The following is a 26,447-nucleotide window of genomic DNA, read 5'->3' as shown; positions in this document are numbered from 1 at the left end:
CCACCCATCCCCCCTGGACATCCAAACATCCAAACATGGACATAGAGAACGCCAAGAAGCACCTGAGCGACCTGCAGAAGGAGAGGAGGAAGAAGAAAATTTCCCTTCCGCGTGTTTTGAAGGGGAAGGTAGTCATCAGGGAGGAGAAGCAGGAGCAGCAGGGGCAGCACCCAAGGGAAGACGCGCTGGAGAGGCACTTCCCCCACATATTTAACAAGCCCGTGATTTACTTATGCGCTGAGGGCAGAGTGGCTAACGTACTGTCTAACGCACTGCCTAATGGCATTAACAAGAAAAAATCCTTCGACCAAACAGACGCGACGAAAATGCTGGACGACACATGCAGAGGGGACAGCGCAGCGAACTTCACAGCGAACTGTACATCCAATTCTACCCTCCAGGAGATGGTGCACATGAGCACACAGGATGGTGAGACGTTAAACTTGGGGGTGTTATTCACTGGCTTGCCAGCACCAGGAGGGCACAACATCGTATGTGGGATTCTAGACAGCCTGAAGAAGCAAAATAAAAAGAACACCTTGTTTGGATTCATCAACGGATTTGAAGGCGTGAAAAACTACTCCTTTATGGAGCTGAAAAATGAATACATTAGTATGTTTCGAAACAGTGGAGGGTTCGACATGCTGAAGACTAGCTCGTTCGATTCTTTAAGTGAAAATGGAAAGAGGAAGTGCTTTAAGATCTGCAGACAGCTGGACTTGGTGGGGCTGATTATCGTAGGGGGAGTTGACAGCCAGAGAGAAATCACCGCGCTGGCGGAGTACTTCGAGGAGGTGGACTTCCTAGCGGGGGGTGTGGCTAATGCGACGGATGAGGGAGAAGACCCCACGTACCAAATCGTGAGCGACCTGAGCGATGCAGAAATAAAGGCCAAGTATCCCAGAAGAGGAAAGAAACGAAGGAGGAAAAAAACCTGTATCGTATGCGCACCGAAAAGCGTACACAACGAGATGGACAGCGAACTAGTAGAATGCTCCCTCGGCTTCGATACGACCGTCTTTACCTACTGTCAGTATATAAGCCACTTAACATCCCATGTGAGAACATATCAGAGTGGGTACCATTTTGTCCGGGTTATTGGTAACTCCTCAAGTCATGTCGCCTTGGAGTGCTTCCTACAGACGAAGGCAAACATTGTTCTAATCAGCGAAGAAATTAAAAAGAAGAGAAAAAAACTAAACGATGTAATAGACTTCATCGTCCATGTTGTCCAAAAGAGGTATGACCTGCTCAGAAAAAGGTATGGCATTATCATTGTACCTGAGGGGCTCCTCGGAAAAATTGCGGAATTTAAAAAAATGGTTAGGGCCCTCCTCTGGGCGAAGAAGCAGACTCTTCACAGTGCAGCCAATGTCGAGGAGGGGGGAAGAAGGATAGTTGCCCAATTTTATGCAGACAATGAGGAGAATACAACCAATGCGGACACTCCTACGATTGCGGACAATGCAACCAGTCCTACCAGTGACGACAGCGCGGAACTATTCCGCTCCCTCCCCGCCTTCTTCCAGAAGCATCTCCTGGAGGAGATCCAGTCCGAAAGGTTCCAGGTATGTCTCCACTCCGCTCCTTCATTTTCTTATCCCATGGGTTTATCCGAAAGAATGTGGCAGTCGCTGTGGCATCCGTCACATGTTCTGTGATGCCCCCTCTTGAGTAGGGAGCACCCTATTATTTTTGCATCCCCTCCTGAAATTTGTCTCTTCCCCTTTATATGCGTCATCACCACTTCGTTTCCTCTCCACACACACTGTTCAGTACACCCGGCTAAAGACAGAAGATCTGCTCCTAGCCTGCGTGAAGAAAAAAATAGAGGAAACCAAAATGAGAGACATCCACTTCGTCTCGCACGCATACACCGACGAGGTCACCTGTTCCCTACCGTCCAACTTCGACTGTGCTTACAGTTACCTCCTAGGCATGGGGTGTGTCGAAATAGCCCAGAATAACTACAATGGGTATCTCTGCGCCATCAGGAAACTAAAAAACTTGATCTTCAACGTGGAGAAGGTCCAACTCGTGGGGGTACCACTGTGCAGTTTCTTGCGGGTGAAGGAGGGGAAGAAGTTGAAGGTGGTACCTGAGGAAGGATGCAACCATATTGATTCCGCAGCGAAGCGGACGGAAAAAACGGATCAGCTGGAAAATGCGGATCAGCTCGGAAAATCGGATCACCTCGAAAACGCCGTGTTCGTTAAAAGAGCAAAAGTGGACCTAAAGGGTGCGTACTTTCTCACTTATAAGAAGCACCGCTCTGCGCTTCTCTACGCAGACACGTACCGGACCCACGGGGGGATTCAGTTCGAGCGGAGCGTGGCAGACGATGGCGAGGAGCACACGGTGGACTCCCCCAGTAAGCTGAACAGGCTCTTCTCGAGTACCTTTGCGACGTGGGATTCCAAGTGGGGGGAGTTATTTAACCGGGTGAACTTCACCGTGTCGGGGCTCAGCGGGGGTTACTTCTCTGGGGGTGGCGCCTCCGGCGTCGATTCGAGCACCGTGGAAAGCACCGCACAATGCGAGAAGGCGCTTACCCCATGCTGCCTCGTGCAAAATGGGGTAGTTCTTGAGGGTACCCCGAGGAGCAGCGGAAGTTGTACCGCTAGTCGCACCGCGAGTTGCACCGCTAATTGTACCGCTAGTCACCTCCCGGTGTTTCGCTGCCCCTCTGAAATAGAGCGGGCCCTGAGCAAGACGCCTGTGAAGTTCAACACGACGCTCATGCGACACAACAGCGAAGTGGTTTTGGTGGACAGCCACTTCGAATCGAAGCTAAATTACACCCCATTTGAACACATAGATAAGATGACCGATTTTTACGTCGTCAGGGATCCCCATGTCAGTGTTAAAGGGAGAATCCGATGCAGCGACTCCTCCTTTGTTTCGGAAAAGAAAAACGTAGGAGTTGCCATCCTATCGCATAGCGTCCCGGGAGTAAATAACATTCTAGCCGGGCTACACGAGAGACTGTCTATGAACAATATAACGCTTATTGCTTTTATGAGGGGTATAAAAGGACTACTCACTAACGAAGCGTATGTCCTTAAAGATAGCCATCTGAGCAATTGGATAAATTTAGGTGGAGCTTCCCCGCTGGGGGTACAACTCAAGTGGAGAAAAGATGACGGAGAGGTAGTGCACCTGAATGACCTGGTTCAAGAAAAACACATCAACGAGATAGTGAAAAATTGTAATCAGAACAAAATTAGAAACTTAGTCTTTATCGGAGATGAAAAAGTCATCAGCCTTATGAACATACTGAATGATCAGTTTGTGAAGAAGAAATTTGATCTAAAAATCACCACGACGGTTCCTGTGTCTCTATATAACAGCTTCCACAAAAATTTGATCGAATGTAGTATCGGCTACCACTCCATGATTCACACCATGAGTGACCTTATTGGCAATTTGCAGAGCTGTGCTGTTAATGCAGGTAACTACTACTACTTTGTTAAGGTACCTACGAATATCTCCTCCTTGTCCTTATTGTCCATCCAGTTAGAAACCCACTGCAATATCTGTCTCGTCGGGGAATGCATAAAATATCAGATGATGAGTCTAGGGGATCTCGTGCAGCAGCTTTGCTTTATTATCATCGAGCGAATTAATAGGAAGAAATTTTACGGCACTATTTTGTTCAGCTCCAATTTGCTCCTCAACATCAGTGACTTCTGGCGTCTGGTTGCCGACGTGGAGGAAAACATCCGCGAGGGAGAGGAGCTCGACCGGATTATAAACGAGGAGGACATTTCGGAAGGGTGAGCAGCGTAGCGGTTATGGAGACGTCATCTTCCCATCGCCTTCCCACCCCTTTAACGCCGCTTAATTGGCACGACGCCTCTTCCCCGATTTTCCGCTTCCCCGGTTTATCGCTTTCCCCATTTACCGCCTTCCCCCCATGCAGGCCCCTCACCAAACTGACCGACGAAAGCGCAGACCTGCTTCGCATCTGCACCAGGTCCGTGAAGGAGAAGCTACTCCGCAAGGAGAACCGACACGATGACGAGGTGGACTCCAATTTTGAATATGTCCTCATACAGCAAATCCAAAAACACATAAGCGAACTAATGGAGCAGGCTAAGCAAATCAACGAACTGTACTCCTTCGATGCACACATGAGATATGTCCACACTAACGTCATTCCGAAGAATGTCAAACTGTATAGTGACATAGACTACCTCCACCATTTTAACTGTGTCGTGAAAAATATAGATCGAGAAATAAACTGTTGCATCCCAACCCACTTTGATAATTCGCTGGCATTTTCACATGGACTTCTTGCTGGGATTGCCATAGAGAAGGACTTACTGAATTACGTCACCTCTATAAGGCATCTACATTTGAATAAGAAAAACTGGAGCAGCTCCCTCTACCCCGGTTCCTACTTCATAAATCGAGATGACGCAGGGGGGGTAGCCGAGGTAAGCGCTGCGCCACGGCGAAACCGGTGGTACACACCATATAATGGATGTCCATCGATTAAGCATTCTGTTAAATTCCCTGGCTGGCTCCGCGTAGAAGCGCCCTCTGAGTAGAAGCGCGCTGGACTTGGTTCATCCCTCTCACTTCCCCCTTCGTGGTTCTTCTTTGTCCCCCTTGCAGTACCCCTACGCCGCGCCCGTGCCTGTGTCGGTGAAGTCGAGTCAGATGGCCACCATCAAGCATAACGCGGAAACGGTATGGGGAAACAGCGCCGGGCTGATCCTCCCCCCGGTGTAGCAGCGAATAGAGGCGTATAGACACGTATAGAGACGCATAGAGGCACCTCCTCCTTAATAGGGATACCCCCGTAACGACACAACAGCATTCCAAATCCTCACGTGTTGCCAATATTCATTTCCCCCATTTGCAGTGGGCGTACAACGACTGCTACATCTTCGTCGGGCCGTACCAACATGAAGTGAACGCAGACAGCCCCGGATGTTCCTCGCACATTTTGTGACAGTGGAGGGATTCAGACGAAATGAAAGGAGATATAGCGACTCCAGGAGAAATGCAAAAGGGTGACCCCCACAGGAAGAGTACCACAGAAAGGGTATCTCTTTTTTTTTTTTTTTTTTTATTTCTCTCCCTTTCGGGTTAATACAAATGGGGGTCTCACGTTCACCTCGCGGAGAGTGCCCCCCATATGCCAATTCTATCCATTGAGAGATACATAAAAGTTGAATAATTATTTAAAAATCACATGGAAAAAATGGACGCCGCGGTGAAAAAAAAAAAAAGAAAAAAAAAATGCTCAAGCGCTGTAGCGGTTACACACAAAGTGCGGAATAATCCTAATGCATTGTATTGTACGTCATCCTTTTCAGTGCTGCAAAAGTGGGGGAATTCTTTTTTTTTTTTTTTTTCTCCTTTCCCTTCCCTTCCCGTCGTATCTGTCAGCGCATTTTGTTACAACTGCCACTGCAGGATGGTTCCCTGGGTGTATTGGGGGAAAAAAAAACTTTTCCTCTTTTCACTGCTAATTATAGTCCAACTGCTCCCGTTGAGAACGGACTGAGAAGACTGTTTCGTAAGTGACCTATGCGACACCTCCACATGAGTATATACAGCCCTGTCGGCACGCTCACTTAGAGGTAAGATGGCCGCTTGAGAGAGAAGCCAACCGCTAAGTCAGTGGTTACCCTCATGAGGTAAGAAGCTGTCCTTTCTGCTAATGTCCTCATCCGACGGTGCATGATTTCATTTTTTCATTTTTCCTCTTTTCCCCTTTTCCACTTTTCCACTTTTTCACTTCTTCTTCGGGGAAGGTAAATTAATGCCCAAGACCCGGTTCAGCTTCTGAATAATGACATTATTTGGGATGGCCTTGCCATTCTCATATTCTTTTATAACGGACTCACTTTCGTTGACTAGCCTAGCTAGCTGAGCTTGTGTTAGCTTCTTGTTAATCCTAGCTTGCTGCAGGGCTCTGGAAAAGACCGGAGTGACTCTGTCAATCTTGAAATTTTCCGTCTCCTGTTCTATCTTGGCTTTGTTTTCTATTATTAAATTTCCCTTGCAAGATTTGTTCTTCCCTCCGAGGAATTTTTTCTCCACCTGCACATCGATGCCTAGCTTTATCGCCTCCCCTATGTTTTTCGGCTTGGGCTTCTTCTCCGTTTTGTGCCAGATGACGGGCTTCAGGTCTTGGTGGTCCATTTGGCGCAGGGGAGTTATGCGGTGGAATTACGCGGTGGAATGACACAGTCGCAGCTAAATCGGTGAAGCCACTCCGCGGCAGATGTGTCCTTCTTCGGAGTATCCCTCTGAGGGGCACCTTTTCCCCCCAGTTGCAGACGCTGTGTGCTTCGTATGCGACGGGAGATGTGTTGGTCCCAGGGAAGTTCGGCCCGCGCGGAAGCAACCCTTTGTGGTATGTCCCTAACCCCTATGTATCGCTCAAGTCGCAGAGAAACAACCCCGAATGACTGCGCAGGGCGGGAAGACTTCCTCCTACTGAAATGACGTGGGGACTATATTTTCTCCTGGGTTGCAGTGCACGTAGAGGTACGTCCCTGCTCGGATGAATTTCTTTTCCTCGCTGCGTTTTCAGCTGGGTTGCTTCGATTCACCTGGGTGGTTAAATCCACTCGCCGTTTTTGCTCTAATTTGAGGTGTTGTAAATTGGGTAAGAAAGAAGAAAAAAAAAATATAGCTTATCATCCATAATTCGCTGGATTCCCCATTTCGGCTTGTTCGTAAAAAATGTTGAGAATAGCTTTGGTCGCCTTGGCTTCGCATTGTGCGATTTTTTTTTTTTTTTTTCTTCATACATTTTCGTGCATGTGAGGGAATTTTTCCGTCCCCCGGTTAAAGCATAGGCACTTTTACGCCACATCTTCCCACTTTCCGTTTCATCTCTGCTTCAGCACAACGTGAGAAGGTAGTGACACATGGAGGAGGACCCTCGCGCAGTTGCAGTTATTACACAACTTGCAGTGCCCTATCGAATGAGTAAGTTTTGTAAGAGGAACTTTTTTCTCTGCCGCCGCATGGGGAAACACGCTACTTCGCCACGTGGCACTTCATAGCTCCTCGTACGTACGTTGCTACATTCGGCAATTTTACTCGTCAGTTTCTTCTTCTTTTTTTCTTTTTTTTTTCCCTATGGTGAGGAAAACATACAAAGTTGGGAACTGTGTGTTTGTGTGAGCTTATTTGATACGTCGTCCCGAAGCTGATGAGGGGTATGTCCTCGCTGCACGTCAGCACTTGCTATTTTGGGAGCGTGCGCGCCGTTTGGCATCACGGAGGAGTGTGAGAGGACCCCCCAAGGAAGGCCCCCTTGTGTATTATCTGGATGTTATCTGCCCCTTTGTTGCCTGCTATCTCCCCTTTACTTCTCCATCCGTGGTGTGGTCTGGCCCCCCTGACGCGAAGCTTCACCACCGATCTTTCGGAAGCACCAAAACAGCACACACGTAGTTGGCATTCCTCCCCCTGGCGCACCCCCCCCAACCCCGTAGTCAGCTTAATGAACTGCTTCTTTGCGCTCTTCTGCGTGTATTGTTCCGTTTGTCTATTCTTCACCTGCTACAATGGCGTGCGATTTAGAAAAGATTGAGGAGAAGGAGCGGGAGCAGCCCAACGTCGTCATTCAGTTGAATTCGCTAGGACTAGACGAGCTGATATCACTAACATTGAAACTGGAAGAGGTATGATTATGTGCTTTTTCCATGGGGAGATGATGCTGGAACTGCATACATATGTCTGTTTTTGCTAACCCCCTTAGTTACGTGGCCTTGATGTGTAGGAAGAATGCACCAGTTTGTTCTTCTTCAAATGGTTAAGCGTTGTATTTATGTGGCTCTCCCCTTTCTTCCCTTTTCGTTTCTTTCCCCCCCTCCTCCCCCTAGGAATGGAAGCTAATAAAAAAGAATTACGCCATCTTGGAAGGCGCAGTGGTGACATACGATAAGTGTAAAAACTCCGTTGAGCAATTAAACCCCAGCAAGTTTGAAGCAAAAAATTTCAATGCCTTTATGAATGAATTGGAGCGATCCGAACTGATAAAACTTTGCAATAGGGAGCAAACAGCTGGTAGGAGACTACTGAGCGAAGGTGAAGAGACCAAAGCAAAGGACAGCCTGCAGCAGCTCGACACGCTGATCGACCAGATCGAGATTAACAAGAAGGATGCAGAAGAGGAGGAGAAGAAGAAGACGCTGGATGTCCACATCCCCCTGACGTCCCTGGTTTACATCCCAGGTAAGACGCGTTCGCGGGTTAGCTGATTAGCGGCCCAGCGAGGTGCCCAGCGAGGGAAGATCGCCGTTCCGCTGCACCGCTTTACTTCTGCACCGCTTTACTGCTGTACCGCCTTACCGCCTCTTAGGCAAAATCGTCGACACGGAGAACTTCCTCATACGCATGGGGACGAACTACTACGTGCAGAGGAACGCCAAACAGACCATCGAGTATTTCAATAACAAAATAGGCAAGCTAAATGAACAAATAAAAAAGCTCAAAATTACCATCATAGAGAAGAAAAACGAAATAGACCTTTGCAAAAATTACATTCAGTTGAAGAGACAGATGCAAATGACTGCCGGAGGAGGTGCCACTGCGGGTCCAAATGCGAACGTGCAGCAGGCCACTCCGCGCGCTGCCAATCCGTAGAAGGGTGCATCAGACGGAAGGCCCATTTTTATTTTATTCGATTTTATGTTATTTTTCTCGGTGCACCCAGTTTGGCACCCATTTTGAGCGGACCCTTTTTTTTTGTTAGAAAAAGGAGTTGCTCGATTTTGCTCCACTACTACAACGTGGTTACGTCCAAACGTCCGTCCCTGCGTCAACCTCATTTTGACGAGCGGTCATGTGTACCACTGGGTGTTTGTTTTGCAAGGTGTGCTTGTCCCCAGGTGTTGTATTCTGCTGTCTTGTGTTTAGCTGTGTTGCGTTGAGCTATCTCATTTTACTATGTCTTTTTTTTTCCTTCTTTTAATTCACCACGCATGGTTGGAGGCGCGCGGAAAGGCGGCTTCCACCAAATGTGCAAGCAGACGCGTCTCCTATACGGTAAAAACACAAATGATTATCCTGCGGGGCTAGGGAATTCTCCCCCCCTTTGCGTAAGATACGTTCTTTATCATCCCAATGTGCTCAGTGACGATATGCTTCAGCATCAGAGTTACGTCGCTTCTGGAGAGAAATGCCTCGTACATACGTAACACATTTTCGGAAAAGTCGTAGCAATATATGGCTATGTTGGTAAGGGCATGAATTAAGGACACCCAAAACTTTACCTTCGTGTAATCTCTCCCACAGAAAAAGGAATGCAAGGTGAAGTAATACTTCTCAATGTCGTCATAAGTGATGTCCATACGTTTCGTATTCTCCGCTACTATCTGCAGAACTTTTGCACTGATGAAGTGGTAGTACGTGGAAGATTCATTTTTCAATAAGTGTAGAAACTCCTCCTTCAGCAGGATCAAGAGACTTGGATTACAGCGAACTGAGTGGCTAACATTTCTGAGCATCTCCTTTATGCTTTCCTTATTTAGTATTCCTAGAATTTCGGGGCAAGTCAACTTGAGCAAAATGATTTTTGTTAGTTCGTGCCTCCAGGAGGGGGAGCTCCCACTGCCACTTTCACGGCCGATCTCATCGCCACCTTCACCGCCACTCCCCCTGCTGCTCAGTACCGTCTCGAAGTAGGCCCTGAAATATTTGTGCATGTTTTCGCGAATGTCCTGCCTGCGCCGCTTGTTCTTCGCGTCTCTGCAGAGTGGGTTTATGTGTCTTTCTATGTGTGTGTGTGTAGAAGCGTTTGTATCTATTTTTGTATGTGTGTGTAGAAGCGTTTGTATCTATTTTTGTATGTGTGTGGTTGGTGGAGCACTATGCAGATGAGGTGCACTGAATGTGCGCCTAGCTGAGGCGGAAGGGTAAAAAAGTCCACTCAGGGGGATCGCCATGCGCCCAGATAAAAACGCCTACCCGCGAACTGTGAGGCCGTCTAAGTCCTGGATGAGCACCTCTGCGTGAGGAAAGATATATTTGGAAGCGACGCACAGTGATGTGGAATGTGTGAGAAGAAACAAGGAAGAGGAATTTTAAAAGGAGCGATCGCTGCATGAGGAGGGCACCGCCTCTTCCTGCCCAACTCCACATGGACGAACGAACCTTTTTTGTGGGTCCCCCTCAAATCGCTACCCGTGGGAGAGAGTCTGCTTCCTCCTTTCTGTGAATTCACCTCTCCGGTTTTTTCCTGTACAGTCGTAAATGGATTAAAAGAAGAAGAAAAATACTTATGTGCAGGTTTAGGGTAGACGCAGCACATAAAAATTCTGCAACTCTAGTAAGCTATATACACACTGGGGAATTATTCGACATCCCACGAGGAAATAGAGTGGGAGAGAATCCACCTATGGCATCAGCAGCTTTTTTTCCTTTTTTTTTTTTCTTCACTGTAATACCATTTCGCCCAGGTCCACTAAAACGGGGGCGTACAGAAGGAAGTAAAAAACGTCTTTGTAATTCTTCTCATAAATTAAGAAAGGAAAAAGGGCAATCAAGTCATGCTTGAAAATATGGTGATGAAAAAAATAGGTCTTCAAAATGATGGAGCAGAATTTTTTAAAAAAAAATTTCCTCTGATGAAGGATGGTAATATGGCTCATGATGAAGTCAAAAAAGGTTACGGCGAGAAGGTAATTTTTAAATTCCATTACGAAGTGGGTAAAGAGATAATTAGACACTTGGAAAAAATTCTCCGGTGAGGAGAAGAATAAAATAAATTTTGCCATAAAAATGACGATCGATGTGTTCATGTGAGCTGCAAATTTCTTTTTAACATCCTTTATCAATTCATAGCAGCTCCTGATAAAGTCCACGTTCATCAGACATAGGTGAATCAAGATGGTTATACTATGGGTGATGAAACAGGTGAAGTAATTTCTCCTCATCTCAACCGAGCTGCTTTTTTTATCCCTTTCAAAAATCTCGTAATATGTATTTATCATGTCTTTTACATATAAGAAAATGCCCTTGAGGAAGTCTACATCGTAGTGCTTCTCAATGGTGCAGCATAGGGTTGCTTCTTCTTCTGTTTCTCCGTTGCAGTGTGTGCTTCCCCTTTTGGGTGTGATTAATTTTTTGCTTCCTTCCCCGTTAAGGCAGTCCCCTTTTCGGCTCTCCTGTGCGAGTTGTTTCTTATTCACATTTTGTTCACCCCCCCTCATATGTTCACTAATAATGGCATCCTCATTCTTGTCAAAGTAGGCACTTAAAATGTTTCTACTGGCAGTGTAGAGAGTTAGGTCATTCACATATTCCTTCTTCCTTTTTGACTTCTTCCTGATCATCCGTTTCACCAGGAGCTTCAACCGAAGTTCGTCTTTCTCCCTTTTCCTGAAAAGTGAACGGGTCGAATGTTACCACCTTGCATTGTGGCGTAGCTCCAGGGGAGAGCAATTCTTTTTGTGGGCGGAGTGGTATCCCCTTTCGCCGCAGCTCCCAATTTCATGATGACATATGGTGGTGGTCGTCGGGTATGTAGGTACATGCACATGTGTCTCTATGCACCAAATTGTTCATATTTGTGTTGGCTTCCCCATGATATGCCTCCACCACCACCATCACCCCCAAGAGGGACGCCTATCGTCAGGGTTCTACCCTCTCTGCAGTACCTCTCCCTCAGCAGCGCGACGTAGTCTTTCCTGATCAAATCAGCTATCACAGAAAAGAAGAAGCAACTCATATGTCTTTCGACGTTTATAGGTTCGTTCTCCTCCAATAGGAAGTGGAAATATTTTGTTGCTTCGGTGAAGGAGATCGTGCGTTCTACTTGCCCGACCTCCTTCTTCCCATCATCTGCATTCCCATCACTCAGTACACACTGGTTAAAAACATACTTCAGGCATCTCATTTTCGTTTCAAAGTCGTTGGAACTGAACAGCAGCAAAGCTATATACACATTTTTGTAAGCGCTCTGTGAAATTTTAAGGAGGGAGAAAAAACTGCTGCTGAAATTTTTCTCAACATGTTGTGCCTCAAAAATGTAAAAGAAAAAAGTGGAGTTGTTTCCTTTCCAAATATTTGGATAGCAGGAAAAAAGTTCCATCGCATCCTTTTCAATTAGCCTTATTAAATTCACCATTAGGATCTTTTCTCTATTGTTCGTGTGACTTTCGCTGTCCACATGGACAAGCAGAAGGCGAAGAATGGCCTTCTGTTTTTTACTTCTCTCCTGCAAATTGGGAAAAGAAAAGCACAAAGGGGGGAGGTGTGGTTAAGGGAGAGTGTCAAAATGGGTATGTCATGCGGGGGGCCGTCTTCAGGGGTGTTCTCTTGTGTATGAGGATGTCTATATAATACATATGCATATTCATGCGTGTGTGCAAATTGGCCCCCCACTCTGGCTAGCTTTTTCGCATGGCTCTTTTTTTGCCTGACTCGTTCATAACTTTTATTAACAACAAGCGGTAAAAAAAAAAAGAAAAAAGAAAAGAAAAAAAAAGACCATGCGGAACACGCACACACCACGTGGGACGCAGAACCAGCAAAGTCTCGTCAAGGAATCTTTGCAGAACTGGAGTCGTAAAGAATCGGTTCATTCTAGGGAGACCACACCAAAGGTCAAACGTTAAAAGCGCTTTCCGCAGCTCCGTGTCCGCGGTCTATTTTCCACAGTTTGTGGGCCTCGCTCTGGCGAACCCCTCCATCATTTTCGCAAACGAACGGAAGCAAATTAAAAAGAAAAAAACGAGAGGAACAAATGGCGAAGTGGTTGAATGGGTATTCTCTTTCACATTTGAAGGTAAAAGAAAAAAAAAAGGACAAGGAAGCATCACATTGGAAGGTTTGCAAATAACGTATTAAAAAAATAAAATAAAATAAAAATGGGAAGACCATCTAATAACGCAGAATCCTTTATTCTTGCTCTTTGACAGGTGTAAAATTCAAACTTTAATTAGCATCCCATGGTACGCATGCAAATGGGGGTGGACACACAAGCGTTGTATCTATGCGTATGCACCACACAGGGAAAACATTACAGCGGGTTGTGCTAGTGTAGTCTGCCAGAGTGGTTTCTTTCTCCTTTTTCCCATTTTAATATGAAAAATAGGGAGCGGGACAACGACCACAAACACACACATCATGAGTGGCAAAGTGGCTACACTGCAATTTTGTCTTGCGCCTTTGAAGCATTGTACTCATGTTTACATACCCATGCAGCACATGTTTTTCTTATTTTTTTTTTTTTTTTTCCTCCTTTTTGTAGCCCCCTCTGGTGCTATATTTCCCATTCCACTCTTTGCCGTATTTTCAAAAATTTATTCACCTCCTCGGTCCGGTGAAGCATATAGGCCAAATACAATTCCCTCATAAGCTTTATCAGACTTTCCCTCGATTCGTCGTTCTTGCAGGTTTGCAGCTCCAGCAGCTTCTTCACCTCGTGCAGCTTTTCTTGAATGTCCATGGTAAAAAAAAAAAAAAAAGAACAAAAAAAGGGAAAAGGAAAAGCAAAAAGGGAAAAGCAAAATGCAAAAAATCTTAAAAACGTCAAACAAGAAGGTAATGGCAAAAATGTTAAAAATTGAATCTCTTCCTATTTCCTTGGCGGGAGTATGCAAAATGTGCCTGCCCCTGTATAACCCTTATTATACTGCGCGCGAATACTTTAATTCTTTTTCATTGGATCTCCTTGGACGGTAAGTGACTGCCTTCTTTTTCTGTTTCTTTTAACGCCTTCATTTTGTGCATGTTCATTCACATGGGTAAATTTTTTTCTTAACGCACTCCTCACCCCCATTGGGGTGTAAAATACATTAAGTAGGTTTTACGGGGGGGACATAACAAAAAGGGGTGTCCCTTTTCTCAGCTTCTCCTTTTGGCCCTCTCAGTAACGCATTCGGGATTCTTTTGCAAAATGTCTCGGATGCATTTCGTGGCTCTGTTCTTTTTACCCCCGCTAGAAAATCGTTTGTTTTTTTTGTTTTTTTTTTTTTCTTTTCAGAATTGGGCGGACAAGCTCATGTGTACACGTATACATGTACTATGTGTAAATATATATATATGTGTGTGTTTTTTTTTCCTCTGATGCGGCTACACTTGGCAAGGCTCATCACCCTCCTTCCGTTCGATGTACAAGCAGGTCTTCTTGTCTTTCTCCTTCTCCTTCTTCTCCTCCAGTGAGCAGGAGTTGTTATCTTCCTTCTTGCTGTCGCCATTAGTCAGACATATCTTTTTCCTGTTCACAAACAGCTGGTCGAATTCCTTTTCATCAAACAATTTCGATGAGAGTCTAATTCGGAAGTTTTTCTTCTCAAGAAAATTTAACTCGTTCTTGCTTGTGTCGCTGTTGGCAAAGGCGTCGTTTGTGTGGGAGCTGTCATTGGAGTCATTTTTTTCTCTCACGGTGGTGTTAAAGACGTTGTTGATGTTGATGAGGTTAGCCTCCTCGATGCTGCCACTTGCACGGGCGCCATTACCAGGGTTATTCTCCCCCAATGAACCGCCGCTACTGCAGTTGCTATTGCGGTTGTTATTGTCGTTGTTGTTGCCGCCGCTGCCGCTCCTGTTGTTGTCTTCCTTCCCCTTGGCCTCGTGCAGATCCCATAATTTCCTCCACTTCTCCTTTCGCTTCTTCTCCTCGTCAAGCCAGAAATCTTCAAAGTACTTAAAGTGAATGTTGTATGTTTTGTTGAAGGTGACGAATAGCTTCTCCTTGCACTTGGTGATCACTTGTCCGTAGCTCTCGCAGCCCTACGTCGAGAATGCAGGGCGTGAAAAACGATGAGTCGTGCGCGGGGAGAAGCCGACGAAAGGTGTCCACGCATGTAGGTAAGATGCACGGCTAACACGACGCTAATAACATGTGCTGTTGACACGCTGCTCAGGTGCGCCGCTTCCGCGCCCCTTTCGTTGCGCTTCCATGCCACCTGTACACCCGGGCATACCTTCAAAAAGCGCTCGAAGGATTTCTTCTTGTTCTCCTTTAAAAACTCGGACAGAATCTTCTCCACCTTCCGGATGGACGAAAAATATTTCTTGCTTGTCTTCTCCTTAATGTTCAGTAGAGTCCGCTTCTTCATCTCGTCAAACTCGTCCAGTTCCTTCTTGCGATTCAGCTCCTTTATAATTTCGTCGATCGCCAAGGAGAGGCAGTTGTTGAAGGTGTTCTTCTCGTTCATCGGGTTCGTCAGGTAGTAGTAGATCTGCGTCCGGGGGGGATATAGAAGCGTCATTGGCAGTGGTGGCGTCGGTATGTCGCGTTACTGGCAGTGATCGAGACGCATCGCGCAGAAGGGGACATATATATGTTATCAAACGGCTCCGTATTCCTTCCCGCCTCTTCGCAAACCGACGCGATAACTAACCTGGGGGGGGGCTATGTACTCCTCGGACATGGGGCATACCACATTCTGGTACTTATCATACACGGTGTTCTTCCGGTCCAGGTAGAAGATGACTTTGTCTGGATTGAAGTTGTTAAAATTCCAGAAGCTGTGGGCGTTCTTTATGTCCTGCCAATGCTCTGCAGGGTGGGAAAAGGAAAGGGCGGGGAGGTTATACGGTCGAATGAATACTCCTGGAACAATGGGAAGTAGATAAGCAGCGTGCAGCAGTGTGCATCGGTGTTCAGCAGCGCGGGGACACAAACTGGAGGCATAAACTGGATGCATAGAATGGAGGCACACTGCTCACGCACAAACTGCAGACACATTGCTGATGCAGCGCTCCCGCCTAGCACATACCCGAGTAACCAACGGCCGCCTCACAATGAGCCAGCGTCGAGACGAAGCAAGTAGGAAGCACCACCTCGTCATAGGGGGTGTTGCAGTAGACCTTCTCCTTCTGGTCTATAATGCTAAACAGCAAGAACTGCTCGTCATTCTCTGAAATCATATTGTTGATGTAGTATCTGTATATGCCATCTCTGCATGATTTACGCGATCGCATTAACTCTTCCTTCTTCTTCTTGTAAAAATGAATCTCCTTCTTATCCTTAAAGGTGTCCAATATCCCTTCCTCCTCTTTAGTGAACGCCGAAATGAGCAGATAGCATGCAATGTGCCGATTTTCAAAATACGTTAAGTATTCTATGTGGTTGTTTACTACCACTGCCACGTCGTACTGCTGTACGTTTAGAGAGTCCTTCTCCCTTTCGACGTCGAAGGAAGACACACTAGAAGCATCGTTCAGCAAATGCACATACAGTAGGATCTTAATTAATTTCTCTAATTTGTCCTTCCCAGAGTAGCAGAGAAGGATCCGCTTCTTCAGCATGTGAAACTTCTTGAGGATGTTTTTCAACAAATCAAATTTTTCCGAAATGTTAAAATCTTTCAGAAAGAAGTTGTTTTCGTCGAGGAGCAGCAAGGGATGGACGGAGGCGTCCCACTTGTCCTCGTCACTCACGTTATCGTAAATGAACTTCTGTATGCCGCTCATGTAGGTTATGAGGAAGCATCGTCTGTTCCGTGACCTGGGGACTTCTTCGGCAGTCACTTCATCGCGCTGATTATCACTTCTAACACCGCTTCGATCACCACTCTGCGGGTCGACCCCCTCCTTATTCATGACGCAGAAGTGCCCAACGAAGCTCCGCATCAAGTCAGTCAACGCACTCCTATCCTCCTGACTCTGACTCAGCTGGATCCTCGAAACGATGGTACTGCCGAAAAGGGCACTGTTAAGAAAAAAAAGAGACGACAACAGGTTCCAATTCTCAGCCAACACGTTATTCAATATGATTATCCTTTTGGAAAAGCCCAAATAACGAAGGTCATTCAGAATACTAATCTTATTGAGCAAATTGAAGTGAGACATGTCAAGGATGATCGCATGACAGGCGACGTGCAGAATCTTCGGTAAGAAGTCGACACAGATGATTAAATTCTTCTCCTGAGTCTCTATCTTGTTGTCAAGAATGCTCTCCTCATTCAGATACACAGTCACATTGTCGAAGCTTCCGAAGAGACTCTTCCACTTTATGACGTTCAGTATGGACGTCACGATTACGAGGTTCTCTCTATCCTTCAAATTTCGGTTCACGATGTACGCGGCCTTTAACTTCCTGGAGTTATTCTTTTCGCTGTTTATGATCAGCGCGTAGTTCTTATTGAACATATATTCCACGTAGTCGTACGACACGTCGAAGGTGAGTTTCTCCCGCTCGTGAGGTTCGGTCATGTTCGTTCCATTCGCAGCAGCCCTGTTCGCCGCCTGCGCCGCTTCTGCCTCTTTTGCCGCTTCCCCTCCTTCCACCGTTTCCACCCCGTCCGCAGCTTCCACCGCTTCCACCGCTTCTGGCGCCTCCCCCAGGCGAAGAGCGAAGCGTCGCTTCAACTCCTCGAAGTGCTCCGAGTAAAAGTTGATTTTCTTCCTCACGTAGGGGAACCGCTCCTCGGGGATGCCAAACACCTTCCGTGTATCCTCCCGAAGCCGTTGCACCCTCGCCTGATACGCACGGTAATATTCCCTATACTGCTCAAACAGACACGTAAACAACTTCTGCTTCGCTTCGATGAAGTTCACTCCACACGACTCAGACGACTCATCCATCTTCTCCTCACCAGGACAATTCACAACCATGTAGCCATGCTCAAAAAAACGAGACAAAAATATGTTGTACCTTAACTTAACCTGCAATTTATATAGCTGAAGTTTCTTCTTCTCCATGTTGAAAATATGATTTACTGAGTCGAGAAGGTTGTCACTGTTGTTTCGATAAATGTAATAGAACATGTATCGGATGTATCTGTTTCGATATATCAGATCCCTGACGTTCATGATTTCTTTATTTAGGATTTCCACGAACTCATGGTACTGGTAGGGCAGCGTTTTCAGCAGCTGCGCCGTCGCGTTGGAGGCAGCCCCACCGCTGGTCTCACCGTTACTCCTAACCATCTGCACGTAGGCGCATATCTCATTGTACACATTTTCGTAGAAGTAAAAATCGAAGGGTTCGATCACATACTCGTAGTAGTTTATATCAATCGTGTTTTCCTTATTGATGATCAGCGGGTTCAGCTTCTCCATCGTCTCTGCGTCTAGGGGAGTCTCACCCGGATTCTCAGTAACACCGTCACTTTGAGGTACATCCCCCCCCTTTGTGCTCTTTTCATTTTCCATGTCCCCCGCGTATACCTGGGACTCTCCTGCCCCCGGTTTGCCAAGCGGAAGGGCGTCGTTCATCGAATCTGCTGTTTCTGTCACTTCGTTCATCGGATCTGCGTCTTGTGTCACTTCGTTCATCGGATCTGTGGCTTGTGTCACTTCGTTCATCGGATCTGTGGCTTGTGTCACTTCGTTCGTCGCATCTAGGGCCTTTTCCACATCACCCTTCACTTCGCTGATCGGATCTGCGGCTTGTGTCACTTCCGCCGCTTCCCCGGGGGAGCGCCCCCAGCTCCCGCAGTTAAACAAATCGATATCGCGAAACAGCAGAGCGTTCCACTCGGAGAGGGAGAAAATAGACACATACTTCAAAAGAATGAAGTGCATATAGACGAGCAAATTGCACAGATAGTTGACCTGCTTCAACGCATGCTGGAAGTAAAAGCTCTCACAATGGATTCGTTCCACTTCTCCTGGGGAGCTGCAATATAGGTTGGATTTCTTCCTCAGCAGGGACTGTATAAATCTCGACTGGAGGTGGACTCTACTGTGCGCACGGGGTGGCCCATCGCTCCGTCTTCTATCATTTACTTTTCTGTCACTAGGTTGCTCCTCGGTAGATTTTTCCTTACTATGCTGTTCCCTACTATCTTCTTCGCCATCTTGCCTTACATTACTTCGCCCTTGGGAGATGGGCTCCTTTCCGTCGTGCTTCTCTGCCGGACCGCCATCCCACCTCCGCAATTGAGCCTCTAAGTCGCTTCTGTACTCCCGCCTTTCAACAAAATCGATGTAAAGGTCGACCTGGGTGTTCAGACGACACAGCGTCTTTGCGTCGAAGAGGTAAATTTTTTTTTTTTTTTTTTCCTCCGCTCGATATTTTTAATATACTTAAATATATACAGCAAAATCCTGATCCGTTTGTCATTTATATTTTTTTTTTTTATACTGGACTTGTAGAGAAGCTCCAATATGTTGTAGTAATTTACCAGGCTGTTGGAGCTATCCCAACTTATTCCTCCTGCTGCTGCGGCTGCGCCTGCCGCGCTTCCCGCGCTTTCGGCTTGTCTTCGTGCTCTGATTTTCGCCCTGTTTTTATTAACTCTCTTTTCGTGCTGCCTGATCCTCTCCCTTATTTGATATATCTTCTCCACGTCACTGAGGTACCTCATCACGAACTGCCTTTGCACGTGTACCATTTCGTTTGCGCTTTGGGAGACGTCACTCATGCCGCGAATGTCGTTCATGCCGCTGACATCGCTCACGCCGCCCATATGGCCCGTGTGAACTCCATGCTTGAGTGGACCATCCTGCGGAAGCATGTTCGCACTGAGCGTATGCGGATGGGTCTCTCCAAACCTGTGTGGTTGATTATCCCCGCCGGATCGATTCACACTATTGGAAGGGTACTTGGACAATTTCTTCTTCTCTTGATTACTCTTGTTGGAAACCAGTTTTTTGCTAAAGCTTACGCTCTTCGGACGGCCACTTCCTTTATGTCGTTCTTTGGTCTGTTTTACCTTTCCGTTTATGGTGGCGCTTTTGTCGTTCTTATTTAGAACACCTCCTCGTCCTGGCATTCGATTCGCACCTCTATTATTCATGGATCCACCACTGAATGGAAGACCCTTCCACTTTGCCTCACTGCAGTTGTAACTGCTACTATCGTACATCGCGTTGACGTTGGCTGTTGTGTCGCTCGCGTTTGGTACTTCTTCGACGAAAAAGGTGGCCCCTCCACCCCCTGGTTTTGCCTCCTGCTCGCTCACTGGGTTGTCACTGATGGGGGCTTCGCCGGGCACGTCTCCGTTGACCACTCTGGCGCTAACTACATTTGGTACAATTCCGGGCTGATTTTCTCTTTGATCGCCCTGTTTATATACCCAATCGTGCGGACCGGTGCTGTACGTCCCGTGCTGCATGGCCTGACAACTCGTCGAAGAAATGTCCCCCTCGGCCTGAGCATGATGGTCCGCGTTTGCCCTAACGCCGCCCCCCTCATTCGCACCGAAGGTGCTGCTCATCGTTGAGCCACTCTTCAATCCGGTTGACATACTCGGGAAGAAAGGCCCGTTATTGTTGATGTCGTATTCTATGTAATTATTGTTAATGCTGTTCGGGTGGTAGCTATGGTTATTTTTCTTTAGTGTGATGAAGTTATAGACATCATTCGTTGCGTCCTTCTCGTTTATGGTGCCGTAGGCACTCCCGTGTGTCTTCTTCATTTTTGTACTTTCATCGGGGGTGTGCTTCTCTTCCCCCGCGACGCAGTCACCGTTTGGCATGCCGCTAAGGCGGCTAACACGACTAACACGGCTAATATCGCTCACATCGCTCGCCATAACACCATTCGCGTAATAGCCAAACGAGTCGGCCTCGTTCAACCCCGGGGGGATGCTAAACACGTCGTTCTGGATCGTAAAGGTAACATTTTTTTTCTTCTTCATCTGAACTATACCGTCCGTTTTATTGGAAAATCTCTTATTTTCACTGTACCCATTTGTTACTTGTCCGCTGCAGCCAGGTGCATTCGTGCCGTTACTCTGGGATGGGTAGCAGTCTTGACTTGGCTCATCTGCCTCCTCAATGTTGCCATTTCCAAAGTGGATCTTCCCTGAACTTTTCATTGAACTGATGAAGCCCACGTCTAAATTTTCCGGAATCGGCTTATCGCACCCATCAAAAGGGGATCCAGGATATCCTCCTTCTTGTACGCCGCAAAACTGGTCATACTGTTCGTGTGGATGCATACTCTCATTAATACTGTTGACGGAGCCAATGAGATTCTCAGTGACTTCAGCTCCGCCTTCACTTTCCTTGTGGCATAGGTCTATATTTCCATTTACGTGGTGACTGGAAAATGCGGGCATCATCGTGCCAAGGTCACTTGGGTAGCTGTAGAGCAGATGATTAGCGTTGCTCCCGTTGAGGTGGCCATTCCCATTGATGAGGCCATTGCCGTTGATGCTGCCGCCCCCGTTGATGGAGCCATTCATATGGAGGATACCATCCCCGTTGGGGATGCCCCCCTTGCACTCGTTCTGATCGAAGTACCCATCTTCTTCACCAAAGCGCGCGGCTCTAACTGTTGAGGGCTGATATTCAATGGGTGCACCTGGCCCCCCCATGATGAATCCATTGACGTTACCATTTTGCATTGAGACATCTTTGCTTTTTTTGTACAAAGGTCCGTTAATATATTTACTTGAACTTACATAGTGGCTCGGGTAGGCATGATTGCCGTTGCTATCCACGTTGCCTCTTCTGCTCTGTTCTGCCTCCTGATCCATTCCGAGCGGTCGGTTGGAGGTGTGAAGAGAGCGACGTGCGCAAATGAGGTGAAGTGTCCGTTACGTCCTTGTGTCGTATGTATCTTCCACTGGGTAAAGGGTTACTCTTCCTTCTGTTGCACTTCTTCTCAAGTTAAAACCGTGTTGGTGTCCCACACTTCGGTTTTCGCTGCGTTTTTTTTATTTTATCTTTTCCCGGTCTTTCCCTGCGTCTATTTGCTTGCTGTGTGTCTTCTTCCCTTGGGGAGGTGTCATACTTTTAGGGTTTGCTTTCTCACCAAAAATGAGGGGCTCCCGCTTGGAGCTTCTCACTTCGCAAACTTGCACGATATTATAACTGACAGGGGATGGGATGGGACGAGGAGTAGTCCATCAACCAGGGCGGATCACCTAATGCGGGGGCATTCGCACAAGGAGACAGCCAAGATGCGTCACCCCCCAGTACGAGAGGTAAACAAAACGGAGTGAACGAGTTGATCAGGTCTCCAAACAAGTGACGCTACAAACGGGTGGTAATTTCTACACGAGAGGCGTAAAAAAGACGGTCCGCGCCGCTCACGCACAGTCGCACAAGCTTCGGACGACCTCTTTCTCTGCTGCAGCCACTATGGCATAACGGATCACATATACGTATCTGCGCAGAGGGGAATTCTTTCTCTTTAAAGGGACCCCCACAGCTCATCGTCATGTTTACATATGCATGGGTGGCTCCAAGGATCTTCCCTTCATTGTACTCGATCCTCACGCCGCTTGATCTCCACAGTTGCCACCAAAATTTGCGTCAATTTGTGTCAATTTGCGTCTTTTGACACTTTATCCCCCTTTTTTTTTGTGGGGGACTTCTTCTAAGGGGACTTGTCCCCTCTCAAATGATGAGAAAAAAAAAAAAAAGTCTGGGAAGATCTCCCTCCTTTAAAAGGCAAAAGCATAAGTGCGTTTTTCCCCCCAGGCGCCAACTTGGCAATTTTTATTTCTATACGTGGGCTGGAATTTTTTTAAAATTAAAAAAGGCCAAGCTGGCGCGCAGAAAGGAAGGAGGGTATAAGTAGTATGCCAGCGCTAACCCGGGAAAAGTTGTACATACAAAAGGGGGGAGGCGCAACGTATGAAGAACATGTAAGGAATATGACTGGACTGTATGTATGGCCTCGCGTATGGCTGCACGTCTGGCTGCACGTCTGGCTGTACGTTTGGTTGTACGTATGACTGCGCGTACACTGATACTTACTGGAGCGTACGCCACTGCATTCGTTCGCGCGACGAAGGAAACCCTCTTTTGAGCGCCACGAATGCAGAAAACGCAGAAAAGGTAGCAAGCGCAACAAGCGCAACAGGCGCAACAAATAATAGCAAATGTAACAAACGGAAAAAACGCAACAAATGTGCTTTTACTTTACCAATGCAGTTCACGCAGCACGAGAGGGAATGATTGTAGGTGGGAAATCTGGGGCAAATGTACAATTGCTGCACTGTCAATGGTACATAATATATATACATATCTAGCACGTATAAAAAAAAATACGTTTATATTTTTATGTACATTCTGGAAAGAAATGCCCTCTTGGGCCCCCCCCCCAAAAAAAAAAAAAGTACGTGCAAATTAATAATATATAGTATTTTCTCCTGAAATTGCAAATAAAAGGGTTAAATTGCTTTCTTAAACAATAGTTTCTCTTAATTTTTTTTTCTGTTTTTTTTTTGTTCCTGTTTCTGTTTTTTTTTTTTTTTTCTCTTTACATTTTTTTTTTGTTCAGGTGAAATGAACCTTTAAATGTAACCCTCGAACTTTTTTTTTTTCATCAACAGAAATATGCACACAGAAAGAGAAAAAAAAAAAAAGTTTAAGTTCAAACAACAGATCAATTTATTTTCTTCCTCCCCCCACCTGTTGTCAATTATGACATTTTCTGTTTTTGACTTTTCATTTTTTGCCAGTCCTTCCCGCGGAAAAGTGGTTTACCCATTTTATTTGTAATGCATACCCCGCCGGGATTGCGCAGATAACTCTATGGCACAGTATCGCGTTGTGCTCTTAAGTGAAGGAACATACCGTCCTGTGCATGTGTGACTGTACTTAAGCGCTACATACCCTCAGCAGAGTATACAAATGGAGGCAAATACAATTTAGAGGGGAAAAATAAAAAAATTATTCTTCCCTCGAGCGGCTTTTCTTGTTTTATTAACCCCCCACGGGGGCAGGAGCCGTCAACGCGTGGATTTTTTTTCCCTTTTTTTTTTTTTTTTTTTTTTTTTTTTTTTTTTTTTCTGTCTATGTCCACCGTGGTAGGCGCCAGTAATGTGGAACCTTATCAACTACAACTACAGCGGGGGAGGAGCAACCAACGACGGCAATGATGACGAAAACGCCGCTAACGAGAACGAAAACGCCGCTAACGAGAACGAAAACGCCGCTAACGAGAACGGAAACGCCGATAGCGGAAACGGCAACGTAAGGCATTACTTGCATCTATGAGTGACTCGGCTGTCTGGGGAAAGTACTCCATATTTGGTGCACTTTTGTCCAGTCGATAGGAAGGGCATATCTACATAGCCCGTGAATGTGAGGGGTGATTGCCCCAGAGGGCACAGCTCAGGGGTACGTCATCCCTGTGATCTTCACCTGTCTCAGCGCGTCGGAAAATGTATGCAAGGGGGAGGCCACCAACCTGTGGCCAAACACGCAAACGAATGTAAGTCAGTATGCTCCACTTGAGTGTGTCCAACTTCAGTATGCACCCATTCGAGGCAACCCCTTCGCTTCTTCGCAGGCCACCGGCAACAACTACAACCTCTGGAGCATGCTAGGATATGAGGTAGGCAAGCTGCTCGCACGAGGTTTAGGTGAACAGAAGCAGAAAACACCGCCCCACGTAGCTTCCCCCACGTAGCTTCCCCCACGTAGTAGAGATACCGCACGAGGAGACCCCTGTTTAGATGCGTGCAAATAATGCTAGGCGCAGTTCTCATCTGAGAACGTGCCCATGTGCGGTCATTTTTTTCTCTTTTTTTTTTTGGCGTCATGGTTGCACATTGAACGTTTTACCCCTCCCCTCCCTGCTTCACATCAAAAGGACAATCCAAATGCAGAAAAAGGAGCTAGCCAAAATAGCAGTGACCAAAAGGAAGTTCACTCAGAGGAGAAAAAAAAAAAAAAAGCAGCAAAACATTTCGTGAGAGTCATTGACGAAGATGGCAACAACATTGTTGACAAAACGCTTGGGGACGACATAAACGAAATGGACGAAGATTCTTCAGATAAAAAGAAAATGAAGAAAAAAAAAAAAAAAAAACATTTGACTAGCGAAAATAGGGACAAGTCCCCCTTCCTCAGCGATCTCAGTTCCTACGCTGACTACTGCCCAAGCGATGAAGGTAGAGCTCGGAATGAGTCGCACGTAACGGATGAGGACAGTTTGGACAGGCAGGGGAAATGCGACGCCTCCATGAGCGAGGAGGGAGCCCCTGTGGAAGAATCCCCTGTGGACGATTCCAGCGCCAATGAACTAGACGGAGGAGGTGAGGCCGGGCAGGAAACCACCACCGCCATGGCCAATGAATGGTTCTTTGGAAAGATCAAAGAAATACTGGAGCCAACCATGAACCAGGAAACTATAAGCGAAATGATAACGAACAAATATAACAGCTTCAATGAAGCCAACTCTGGCATTTTCTATCTAATCGAGAATCTACTCGTTCGTACAAACACCCAAGAAAAAATGGAACTAAATAAAAAACAAAGAAGCAACTACCTGTACAATCATTACAACTCAATGGATTCTTCCGTCAATGAACACTACAATTTTGTCAATTACTCCATCTACTGCATTAACAAAGAATTAGCTGCTAATGTCGAGTTGGAGGCGACCAAAATGATAAAAATTTATCACTATGCTTTTAGCAAATTTAAAAAGGATATAAATTATAAGGACCAGATTTTTGCCGACTTGGTGAATGAGGCGGACGAAGTCTCCACCTTGATAGTTAATGAGAAAAACAACCAAAAGAAGAGGATCCCCAAAATTGACTTCCTCATTTTGGTAAATATCAACAGTGATAACTACAACAACATAATCGAATCGCACAGTGTTCAAACGCCCAAGTTGAAGCTCGAGGAAATTTTTAAAATTAACGTGAATTGAAGCTTGACATGCAGAGCGGCGGGGTGGGGGGAAGTGGGAGCTATATGAAACGAAGCAGCACTTCCAGTTTGTGTACACGGATTAGGGGGAGTGGCGGCCCCATAGACACCAATGAACTGGCCAAAGTGCTCATATTATCCCTCCCCCCTTTTGATAATACAACGCCGGTGTGAACAATCGCACCACGTTGAAATTGTTATTTTTTTTATGTTTGTCTTTTTTCTATTTCTTTTTTTTCTGTTTATCATTTTTTTTTTCTTGTCATTAACATGTCTTAAGGTTGAAAAGTTATATTCCCCCTCTACGTGTTTTATATGAGGGTGGGTCATTTTTTTTTTTTTTTTTCACTACACATTAAGGCATTTTACAACGCGACTATACTTATGCTATAATATAGCCATGTGGAAATGCCTTTTCCTTTTTTTTCTCTTTTTTTTCGTGTCATCCCGTCTTGTGCCCTATTTGCACGAGTTTTTTTGTTGCATAATGCAAAGACGCAACGCGCATGGGTAAAATATCTTGTACCTTTTATTTGCACACGGTGGCGGAGTGACGCCACGGTAGGACGGTTGTTAAGTGTGCAGGTACCTAATGGGGTGAGCATATTTCAGTGGGAAAGAAATCCGAATTCATCACAGACACTGCAATTTGTTAGTTCGTAAAAAAAAAAAAAACAAGAGTAATCGCAGGGAATGATATATTCTCTTTGGTAGGAGCACAATGGAATAAGTTGTCACAGTTTGGCTTGATTCCCCAACAGAATAGGCATTTGTTCGTGTCCCATTTTTGTCTGACTTGGTCATACAGAAGTGCCACCTTTGCGCATTTTTTTTTTTCTTTTTTCCAGCTAGCTATTTTTACATTTTATTCACTTAAATTACGTTTCACAGTTCACCACAAATTCGTGTTGAAGTCTCGCTTTCTCCTTTTATCATCCGAGAAACATGCG

The 26,447-nt window shown here is 46.1% G+C and overlaps 7 protein-coding genes across 7 annotated transcripts; 3 read left to right on the top strand and 4 right to left on the bottom strand.

Moving 5' to 3' along the window:
* Positions 1–35: 35 nt before the first annotated feature.
* Positions 36–4,960, top strand: C922_02283 (hypothetical protein; the record flags this gene model as incomplete). The annotated part of the gene is made up of 5 exons (XM_008817882.1): positions 36–1,568; positions 1,777–3,776; positions 3,923–4,439; positions 4,621–4,695; positions 4,871–4,960. The coding sequence occupies 5 exons, from the start codon at positions 36–38 to the stop codon at positions 4,958–4,960; spliced, it is 4,215 nt and encodes a 1,404-aa protein (XP_008816104.1).
* Positions 4,961–5,748: 788 nt separating this feature from the next.
* On the bottom strand, positions 5,749–6,159 carry C922_02282 (transcription factor; the record flags this gene model as incomplete). Its single annotated transcript, XM_008817881.1, has 1 exon — positions 5,749–6,159. One exon carries the CDS (start codon positions 6,157–6,159, stop codon positions 5,749–5,751), a length of 411 nt encoding a protein of 136 aa, XP_008816103.1.
* Positions 6,160–7,538: 1,379 nt separating this feature from the next.
* C922_02281 (hypothetical protein) lies at positions 7,539–8,619 on the top strand (the record flags this gene model as incomplete). The annotated part of the gene is made up of 3 exons (XM_008817880.1): positions 7,539–7,655; positions 7,857–8,208; positions 8,336–8,619. 3 exons carry the CDS (start codon positions 7,539–7,541, stop codon positions 8,617–8,619), a joined length of 753 nt encoding a protein of 250 aa, XP_008816102.1.
* A 431-nt stretch (positions 8,620–9,050) lies between these two features.
* Positions 9,051–12,560, bottom strand: C922_02280 (hypothetical protein; the record flags this gene model as incomplete). The annotated part of the gene is made up of 6 exons (XM_008817879.1): positions 9,051–9,723; positions 9,943–9,982; positions 10,129–10,213; positions 10,422–11,355; positions 11,634–12,193; positions 12,504–12,560. The coding sequence occupies 6 exons, from the start codon at positions 12,558–12,560 to the stop codon at positions 9,051–9,053; spliced, it is 2,349 nt and encodes a 782-aa protein (XP_008816101.1).
* A 680-nt stretch (positions 12,561–13,240) lies between these two features.
* Positions 13,241–13,426, bottom strand: C922_02279 (hypothetical protein; the record flags this gene model as incomplete). The annotated part of the gene is made up of 1 exon (XM_008817878.1): positions 13,241–13,426. One exon carries the CDS (start codon positions 13,424–13,426, stop codon positions 13,241–13,243), a length of 186 nt encoding a protein of 61 aa, XP_008816100.1.
* A 626-nt stretch (positions 13,427–14,052) lies between these two features.
* C922_02278 (hypothetical protein) lies at positions 14,053–21,359 on the bottom strand (the record flags this gene model as incomplete). The annotated part of the gene is made up of 5 exons (XM_008817877.1): positions 14,053–14,712; positions 14,907–15,164; positions 15,327–15,484; positions 15,705–18,897; positions 19,059–21,359. The coding sequence occupies 5 exons, from the start codon at positions 21,357–21,359 to the stop codon at positions 14,053–14,055; spliced, it is 6,570 nt and encodes a 2,189-aa protein (XP_008816099.1).
* Positions 21,360–23,655: 2,296 nt separating this feature from the next.
* Positions 23,656–25,498, top strand: C922_02277 (hypothetical protein; the record flags this gene model as incomplete). Its single annotated transcript, XM_008817876.1, has 3 exons — positions 23,656–23,808; positions 24,128–24,172; positions 24,431–25,498. The coding sequence occupies 3 exons, from the start codon at positions 23,656–23,658 to the stop codon at positions 25,496–25,498; spliced, it is 1,266 nt and encodes a 421-aa protein (XP_008816098.1).
* Positions 25,499–26,447: the final 949 nt, after the last annotated feature.

The sequence above is a fragment of the Plasmodium inui genome, assembly GCF_000524495.1.
Source record: "Plasmodium inui San Antonio 1 unplaced genomic scaffold supercont1.8, whole genome shotgun sequence".
NCBI lineage: Eukaryota > Apicomplexa > Aconoidasida > Haemosporida > Plasmodiidae > Plasmodium > Plasmodium inui.
Note: the sequence above shows the minus strand (reverse complement) of the source record. Positions and strands in the feature narration are given on the sequence as shown.